The 10,000-nt window shown below is 40.1% G+C and overlaps 1 protein-coding gene and 1 pseudogene across 3 annotated transcripts in view; one reads left to right on the top strand and one right to left on the bottom strand.

Annotated features, from left to right (window-relative positions):
• The window catches only part of LOC137985322 (3-galactosyl-N-acetylglucosaminide 4-alpha-L-fucosyltransferase FUT3-like), a 19,089-nt gene extending 12,342 nt beyond the window's left edge, over window positions 1–6,747 (top strand). The window contains exons 2-3 of one of the 3 annotated variants that reach the window (XM_068832918.1): window positions 5,306–5,621; window positions 6,006–6,747. In XM_068832918.1, coding sequence (XP_068689019.1) covers window positions 5,306–5,621; window positions 6,006–6,096 — 407 coding nt within the window. In that variant the 3' untranslated portion in view covers window positions 6,097–6,747. Of the gene's footprint in view, window positions 1–5,305 lie in introns of all 3 variants that reach the window. The other 2 variants (XM_068832914.1, XR_011119284.1) reach the window with 2 other exon arrangements.
• On the bottom strand, window positions 3,869–5,100 carry LOC137985314 (craniofacial development protein 2-like; annotated as a pseudogene).
• Window positions 6,748–10,000: the final 3,253 nt, after the last annotated feature.

Raw genomic sequence — 10,000 nt, 5'->3', positions numbered from 1 at the left:
GGACGAGCATAAGCGCCGCCTTTTCCATAAATTTATCTGGGACACATGTTCCAGGTAGAACAAGGCAATAATTACAATTACAGGTGTTATTTTTAATTACTTAGGGATATTAGAATAGGGCGCGTTTACACGGCAGAGCAAAAATGGCACGGGTCCGATAAAAAGTGGAACGGTTCCAATCAATTTTGTAAAGAAACAGTGAAACTTTATCCGTTCCGCTACGGGACAATAGGCGCCTATGGCCCCTTTGCTCTTTGGTCGACAGTCGGTGGAACGATTCCAATAATTTTTGTAAAGAAACAGTGAACTTTTATCGTTCCGCAACGGGACCATGCGCCTATTGCCCCGTAGCGGAACGGATAAAAGTTCACTGTTTTTTTCTAAAGCGGCTCCCTATTTGAAAAGCAACTGCGGAGCGTCCAAAGTGTTGAAAAGCGTTGGCTAACAACTTGAACTGTTGATACAGCGGCTTTTTCTACTCGTTGAAAGTGTTGGAGAAAACGTTGAAGATATCTTGACAAACCGTTGGGAAAAAATTGCAAACCGTTAGGGTTTTTTGTGCACCCGTTGGAAGTGTTGAGAATAGCGTTTAAGTTGCTAGAAAATCCGTTGGTTACCCGTTGATTATCCGTTGACTTTTACCCGTTTAATTAACACAAAACCGTTAGCATACGTTTTCGCGGGAAAGGACACATTTTTTCAACTTAACAGGTCACCATAGCAACACTATAACCTCTCAGAAACTTTAGCTTCAAGTGATAATAACTAAAAAATAATCTGCGTGATCCCCATGTTTTATTGCTGGAAAGTCATCAGTGGGTTGAGATCCAACTTTTTGCAAAGTTTGTAAAGCTGAAGGTGGCTCTGAATCCGATCCAATTTTTTATTTTTTATTTTGGAAAAAGTTGGATCTGGACACACTTTTAACTTTTTAACACACCCGCCCACTTGCCAGATTTCCAACTGTATTCAGAGATTTCGGTTCAGGAAATTTCTTTTTTTCATCACTCACTAAAGCCCACAAGATCTGGAAGTGAAACTAAATGTTGGTAATGGACAGGTCACATGTGAACTAAATAAATTTGTGATATCTGTTTTGTGTTTCCCACTAGGTTCAGCTTTCGCATTTGCAATCATAAATGACAACTATGCCAAATTTGATTTTCATCTAATACTGCAAGAATACATGTAGCTGTACAAATACAAGTTAAGTTTTAGTTTGGTAATAATAGCAAAAAAATGGCTGATATCCGGGCAAGGACACTTTCATTTAAGTACAACTAAATAACTACAGTCTTTATAATGTATACCTTTATGAAACTGAATTTGTACCCATTTTTAAGGAGATGACTATTCTAGAATACTGTTCATCATGTACTCTTCATCTCCATGCATGATCAGTTCCATTTTACCTGGTCCACCGATGGAAAGTTTCAACCTCGTTTCCAGGGTCTTTCTTCTCTGCCTCCTTTGTCGTTGACACAACATGATCTCTCCTCTAAGTTAAGGATAATCGTTAATTCGTAATTTGCTTTGAATTTACTGTAATCGTTAATATAGGACACTGTGTCCCAGGACTTGTAGCAGAGAAAATAAGAAAATTAAAAATCATATCCGTGGATTGGATTTGAACCCGGAGTTTCCACTCTTTAGGAACTGCTTCTTTCTACTTCATCACTGAAGATCAAGACACCGCCGAATTGAAAAAAAACCCACTTATTTAAGTCTCCCATAGAAGATCCCTGCTAAAAAAGTAATTATGCCTAACCTAGATTAATGATTTGATCCTAAGCTTTGATTTTAAAATGTTTAGCTTTATCCTGAAGTTTGGAAACTGACCCTTAGCACTGTTTAATCTTGTTTGTTGCTGAGTAATAACACAGACAGCATTAGTGTATACTAAAACAGTGAATAGCGTTGAACGCGCACGCTGATTGGCTACTCAAACTCCGGATATCCTTTGCTATCAACCTCCGAGCAATTCGCGGGGAATTAAAATATGGGCCCCAAGCAGCCGGTGTTGTGGTGGTCAAGTGCTTAGGTGACGAGTTCAAGTCCTATGTCCCATACACTTGGGTTGTCTTTTAAAAAATCTATGACTATTTCCCATAATCCATGTCAAGCTTTGAGTCTTCAAGTTTCTGTGGTGAAAAATATTAAATTAAAATTTAAAATTTGGTTTGTTGTCCTGGACGAGCGGGCAGGAAAACTGGCTGCTGGTGTGAAGCTTTTCAATTAAGTTAATTCTCCTTGTGCCAGAGGCACACAAGGCCCGAACATCTTTCTTCCACTGCTAGCGGTTGTTTGCCGCCTGCCTTGCTTCTACTTATTTGCTGCATCCTTGTCTGTCTCTCTCCTTCTCTACAGTGCGACGCCAGGTAGTTTTGGGTCTGCCTCTGCTTCTCTTCCCCTCTGGCTTCCATCCAAGGGCAACAGCACAGTCGCTAATTGCCTCGTGTCTCAGGACATGTCCAATCCAGCACCATCTCCTCCTTCTCACCTGGTCATTGATTGGTTCTCCAGCACTTCCTTGTTTGGAACATGCTGATGCCATCTGATGCGGAAGATTCTACTAAGGCACTTGGTCTGGAAGATATTAAGTTTCTTTTCCTCTCCTTTTGTCATCTTCCATGTTTCACAGCCATAGAGAAGCACTGAAAGCACTAACGTCTTGAAAAGCGTAGCCTTTGTCTTTTTACTGATGTTTCTTGCGCTCCAGATATCAATGAGCCTGTTGAGGCTTGCATACGCCAGTGCTGCCCTCTTCTTGATGTCCAATGTTGCTCTTCCGTCCTTAGTCACTTGCGCCCCCAGGTAGGTGAAACTGTCCACTTTCTCCACCATGCTCTCTCTCACTCTCAGTCCCTCGTTATTCCGGCTGTTGACCTTCATCCACTTGCACTTCTGTGGGTTTAGCTTCAAGCCTACCCTGCCTGCATTTTTCTCTAGTCTGGCTGTTTTTTCCTGCATGTGGTCTGCCCTTGATGTTAGTAGAAGCAGGTTGTCTGCGTAGTCAATGTCCTCCAGCAGCATTGTAAAGTCCCATCTGATACCTGTTCTCTGTCCGTCCACCGTCTTCCTCATCACCCAGTCAATGACCATGAGAAACAAAAATCCCGACATGCAACATCCCTGCTTCACGCCGGTGACCACCGGGAATCTCTCCGTTATTTCTCTTTCATCAATCACTGCGCATGTGAATCCGTCATACAGCGCCTTCACCAATCCTAAGAACTTGTCTGGAATCCCATATGCTTTCATGATTCTCCACAGACTGTCTCTGTGCACCGAGTTGAACTCCTTCTCGAAGTCGACAAAATGAAAGTACATAGTTGCATTCCATTCGTCCACTTGTTTCAAGATGTTGTGTAGGATGAAGATCTGCTCGACTTTGCCTCTCCCTGATCTAAATCCTGCCTGCTCTTTCCTCAGCCTGTGGCCCACACCATCTTGTATTCTGCTAATCAGAATCTTTCCCATCACCTTGCTAGCAATAGATAGCAGTGTCACTCCTCTCCAGTTTCCACATTGCTGTAGATTCCCTTTCTTCGGTATCTTACATATCAGGCCCTGTTTCCACTGCTCCGGCACTTTCTCTTCCCGCCAAATCAGGTCAAAGAGGTGCCCAAGTTCCACACAGGTGCTTTATGTATCAACCTTCAACAGTTCTGCTGTTATCTGGTCGATTCTTGGTGCCTTCCCATTCTTGAGAGTTTGCACCACCCTTTAAATTTCCTTCTCTGTTGGTGGTTCCGTATCGATGTCCAGCTCCCCCTCCCCCACTTCTTCATCTGTCGGTGAGTTTGGTGGTGCCTCCCTATTCAAGACTCCCTCAAAGTACTCCTTCCATCTTGCCTGCCTTTTCTCCTTAAAGTCTTCCCTCCTTGTTGGTAACTGCCGCTGTCTTCCTCGGCCCCCTGCCGCTCAACTGGCTGGTGATGTCGTACAACTCCTTAGCTCTCCCGTTCTCTGCTGCTGTCTTTGCTACCTGGGCCTTCTCTGTCATCCATTTCCTCTTGTCCTCTCTCTTGTCCCTGTACTGCTCCCTGATCTTGTTCCGTATCCTCTCTGACTTAGTACTGTCCAGCTTGGTCTTGATTTCCTTCGTTTCGTCCATTACCTTCCAGGTTTGCTGACTGATCCAGACTTTTCTCTTTCCTTTTTGGAACCCAAGGACCTCCTCCGCTGACTCCACGAATACCTTCCTCAGTTCCTCCCACAACTCCTCTACCTCTTCTTTTCCTCTCCTCTGTTCTCCTCTAACCTCCGCCCCACTGCCTCACAGTACATGCGTTTTGTGTGTTTATCCTTCAGCTTGTTCGTGTTGAACCTGGGCTTGAACTTTTCCATGTTGGCGTACTTGCTGAGTTTCAGCCGAATCCTAGTCCTTACGAGGTAGTGATCGCTGTTGACGTTGGCCCCCCTCTGCACTCTAGTGTCGAGGACTGCAGATTTCAACCGCCTACTGATCAAAAGATGGTCAATCTGATTCTTCACTCTGCCATTTGCCGAGACCCATGTTGCCTCGTAAATATCTTTGTGTTGAAACAATGTTCCTGTGATGACCAGGCCATTTGCCACAAAAAAATCACACAGCCTCTTTCCGTTGTCATTCTTGTGTCCCATCCCATGTCTCCCTATGCAACTCTCTTATCCCTTGTTGTCTCCTCCCTCCTGAGCGTCGAAGTCATCCATCAGTACCACAATATCGTTTCTTTTGCATCCGTCTATCGTCTGCTGCAGTTCTTCATAGAAGTGATCTTTCTGCTTCTCGTTGTGTGGCGCGTAGACCTGTATCACTAACAGCCTCCTGAAGCGGGAGTAAAATTTAGCTGTAATGATCCGTTCGCTCACCGGGGTCCACTCCATGAGGGCTCTCTCTGCTCGCTTGCTCATCATAATGGCCACACCATCTTCGTGCACCTTTTCTTCACCAGCATACAACACTGTCTGTCCTGATGTTATCCTCTGTCTCCCAGCTCCTGTCCATCTACACTCACTAATCCCCAATATGTCCACTTTGTATCCCTCCATCTCTCTAGCCACCTGCGCTGCTGCCCCTCCCCTGTACAAGTTCCGTACATTCCAATGTCCAATCATAAGAGTGTCTTTAGGCGTGATGATGGAGTTAGTCGGACAATGGGCTTCTCACAGGGTTTGGCCTATCGATGTCATTCTGCCGTTGCTGACCCCCACGCCACCGCCTGAATGCTTTTAAATTTCATTTGGTACAAATAATAAACATTCTTTCATAACTGTCTAACCTACCATATCTTCATTGCTTTATTTTTTTTTCTTTACATAGGAGAAGAGAATGTCATACCAGTTGTAATGGGAGGTGCAAACTACGCCAAACTTGCCATTCCTGGTTCTTATATCAACGTATTGGACTTCAACACAGTGAAAGATCTCGCAGATTATCTGCACTTCCTAGATAAGAACAACATTGCTTACAATGAGTATTTTAAATGGCGGCAAAAATATCAGAGAATCTCGCTTATTAAATTTTGCTCAATCTGCGAAGTCTTAAGTTCGGAAACACCAAAAGGTCACAGGAATCTCGTGGAATTCTGGGAAGCACAAGCGGAATGCGATGAGAAGGAACAACTGATGATGAACATGTACAAGTAAATTTCCTAAATATTGTTTTTATAATTTTACGGCTTCCATTGACTTCGGTTGAACCTATAACCAAACAACATTGCTTGAATCTTTGACCAAACATACAAACATACACATATGACCAAAACATACAACATATACACATATGACCAAACATACAATCGAATGATGGATCTTGGCCTATATCCTCTGTTTCAGTCTACATATAGAAAAGGCCACAGTACCGAGACTGCACTTCTAAAAGTCCAGAATGACATACTAATGAATATGAACCGCCAGCACGTGACACTTTTAGTTCTTTTAGATCTCAGTGCGGCTTTTGATACGGTAGACCACTAAATTTTTTTTTTTTTTTTAATTAATTTATTTATTTTTTGCCACAGAAAGAAGAAATTAAAATACAAATATGAACAATCAAAAAAGAGAAGATGGAAAGAAAAATTATTGAATTACATTGGTGGCGAGGAGGCCTAAAAGAAACTACTAAGCTTATGTAAATTAGGCCTCCCCAAGTAAAAGCATCTATCTATTGTTGACATGCAAGTTGGCAACGGAGAATACAGTTGTTACAAACATTTAGTTATTTAACGTGTTGAAATATAAAGTAATGAACGGAAATTAAAAACAGTTTGAACTTACAAGTTGGTAATGAAGCATACAATTACAAACACTTAGTCATTTAATTAAGGTGTTGAAATATGTAAACAGTTGTGAAAGTAAAATTACAGGGTGAAAACAATTTGACACAGGAAGAACAAAATACTTAATTTTCAGAATAGTTGTTAAAAAAGAATGACTTAAGTGCTTTCTTGAAGGAAGCTGTTGAGGAAGAATTCATTATATCAATGTCAAGAGAATTGTAAAATTTAGGTCCCTGATAGAAAACAGAAAATTGTTTAATGTTAGTCCGACAGAAAGGCAGACGAAATGCATGAGAGTTTCTAGAATAATATGTGTGAATTTGACTGTTTAGAGTGAATTTGCTAGCTAACTTGGGAGGAAGAGTTCGGATTTGATAGGAGAACATGAATTGACCAAGTTGTAACAGGTTAAGATCATGGAATTTTAGGATTCCAAGTTTCTTAAATATAGGGTCAGAATGAGCATTAAAATGAGATTTATCTATGATTCTCACCACTCTTTTCTGCAATTTTACCAGACGAACAAGGTTAGTTTTATAGGTGGACGCACAAACTATATTACTGTAAAACAAGTAAGGATAAACAAGTGAAAAGTACAATACACGTAAAGAGTATGAAGATAAATAAAAACTTGATTTCTGTATCATTCCAATTGATTTCGACACTTTGTTAGCCACATGAGATATCTCCCAAGAAGACTGTTTCTTTAACTTGATCAATTTGTTGTTTATTTATCAAAATTTGAAAATTATAACTTCTACGTTTTTGGTTTGGTTTTAACACTATGAACTTGATCTTTTTAAGATTCAGTGAAAGCTTATTAACCCTAAACCATACTGACAACTTATTTAACTCGATATTCAGCTGATTAACCAAATAATCAGGATATTTACCAGACAGAAAAATGTTGGTATCGTCCGCGAATAAAATCAGTTGTAGTGCCGTAGATGCATTGACTATATCATTAATGTAAAGAAGAAAAAATAAAGGCCCTAGAATAGAGCCCTGAGGAACCCCACAGGATATATTAAAGCGAGAAGAAACATGACCGTTGAAATCTACAAATTGCAATCTGTTAGAAAAATAGCTTTTTACCCATTTTAAGGCCAGTCCACGTATACCATAGTGTTCAAGTTTGTCAAATAAAATATTATGATTAACTGTATCGAATGCTTTTGAGAGATCAAGGAAAATACCAACAGCTATATCACCACGATCTAAAGCAGAGGAAATCTTATCATACAAATCAATCAAAGCAAGTGTAGGGGAGTGATTTTTCCTAAAGCCATATTGCTCATCACAAAGGACATTTAAATTAGTTAGATAATCATTTAAACGGTTATAAATTATTCTCTCAAGAAATTTGGAAAAACTAGGTAGAACTGAAACAGGTCTATAGTTAGTGAACAACGACTGGTCATCAGCTTTGAATAAAGGTATTACCCGTGCTATCTTCATTTGATCTGGTACAATGCCATGAGCAATCGACAAGTTAATAATGTGAGCCAAAGGTTCAGAGATTAATTGGATAGATTCTTTTATGAGGGACATTGGAATGTTATCATAACCCGCAGCTTTGTTGGATACAAATGATTGCGCAATAACAATAATTTCTTCTTTTGTTGCCGGATTGAAAAAGATAGATTCTGCAAAAGATCCTGAAAGTCGTCTACATTCGAGTCTTGGCATCACAGGAACGGCTCTGAAGTGGTTTGAGTCGTACCTTTCCTACCGATCACAACGCGTCTTTTCAGGAGGCTGTCTTTCTGACAGTATCAAGCTACCATATGGTGTGCCTCAGGGCTCATGTCTGGGACCTCTGCTATTTACCATCTATTCTAGCAAGTTATTTGGGGTGATAAAACATCATCTCCCTGTAGCACACGCATATGCTGACGATACACAGCTCTACTTGTCCTTCAATCCTAACACCTCATCAAGTCAATCTGAAGCAATTAAAGCCGGATGGAACTCTGCATAAAGGCAATCAGAGCATGGATGATTACTGACAAGTTAAAGTTAAACGACTACAAAACTGAATTCGTAATAATCGGTACACGACAACAGCTTAGCAAAGTTTATATCGAGAAGTTATCAGTCGGTGATGTCAGCGTTGCTCCTGCTACTGTTGCAAGAAATCTTGGAACTTGGTTTGATACCAACCTCAGCTTAGTGACGCACATTGCTAAGACATGCAAGGCTGCTTTTTATCATTTACATAATATAAGACGTATTAGGAAATTTCTTACGATGAAGTCCACCAAGGTACTAGTGCATGCTTTCATAATGGGACGCATTGATTATTGTAACAGTCTTCTTTATGGTTTACCGGTCACTCACATCAATAAGCTGCAACGAGTACAAAATGCTGCTGCTAGGCTGATTTGTTCAATTCCGCGCTTTAGCCGCGAAACTCCCGTTTTATACTCTCTACATTGGTTACCAGTTCAAACCAGAATTGATTTTAAGATTTTAATAATAACTTTCAAGGCCATACATGGTCATGCACCTGAGTATATATGTAATCTTATTCATATTAAGAATCCTTCCACTTATGGTCTCCGGTCTAATTCTGAACATTTGTTAGCACCTCCGTCCACGAAAACTAAGAAAACACTCGGTGACAGGGCTTTCACTGCTGCTGCGCCATCACTTTGGAACAAACTGCCGAGTGAAATACGGGAGGAGGAAAATTTTGAACGTTTTAAGTCTAAATTAAAGACATTTTTATTTACAGCAGCTTACACTATGAAAAGCTCGTGATATTTATAGACATATATATTTTAGTCTTTTTATTATATCCAGAATTGTGAATAACTATTTTTTAACTTTTAAACTTGTTTTTTAATCTTAGTTTTTTTTCCTTTGTAAGCCGCATTTGATCATATTCACATGTTAATTTGCGCCTAAGAAATATTAAATATTATTATTATTATTATTACATAAACTAAATTACCTGATGTTACTGGGTTGCCGTATGGCAATCCCAGTCGGAAAGTGGGTGGCATTTGTTCGTTTTATTTATTTATATTTATCTTTATTTTTTCTTTATTTTTTTTTCCGTGTCGGTAAAAGTGTTGCCTGTCACTCCCCTGGTAAGTGGTGTCTTTGTGCATAGAGCCTTCTGCGCGTATTTTCTTAGGAACGAGAAGGTAGTGGAAATGCGTATATTTCTCTAGTGGACACTGTAGAATCATTAACTTAGCCTGCAATGGCATCGAAAGTCATGTAACGCTAATGCCGTTTTAGTGGATCTTTAAACAAGCTCAATAATGGAAAGTCAGTCGGATAAACTAGGCAGGCTGTGAAAAACAAACACCTGGAATCTTAAAAGCGACGGGTAATGGACTTCGACAACAATTTATCGCCCCTCGAGCCGAAATCAAAGTGAGCTATATTTCTAATTTTTTACCAAGTGCGCTGTTATGTAGAACACTGAAACCAAATGGAAAATTATCTGGCAACTTATGGGTTCAACAAAGACAGAGAACGATTGAACGAATCGAACGCCTTACGTGGATCTGTGATCAACTTTGCACAGTCTTCAGGTAAAAAAAATTATTCGAAATGTAACAGCCAATAATTATTTGAAAGAAAGCTTGTCGTGTATTTTGTGCCTCATTATTCAAGGAAAAGGTTCTTCATGGAAACGGTTTGATCCTGAAATTTAGTTTGTTGCAATATTGCAGATATTTGACACAACTGAGTTTCTTCTCTTCACGCAGGTAATGAAATAG

The sequence above is a fragment of the Montipora foliosa genome, chromosome 2 (genome assembly GCF_036669935.1).
Source record: "Montipora foliosa isolate CH-2021 chromosome 2, ASM3666993v2, whole genome shotgun sequence".
Classification (NCBI taxonomy): Eukaryota; Metazoa; Cnidaria; class Anthozoa; order Scleractinia; family Acroporidae; genus Montipora; species Montipora foliosa.
The sequence above is the reverse complement of the archived record's forward strand: the minus strand, read 5'-3'. Positions and strand labels throughout refer to the sequence as shown.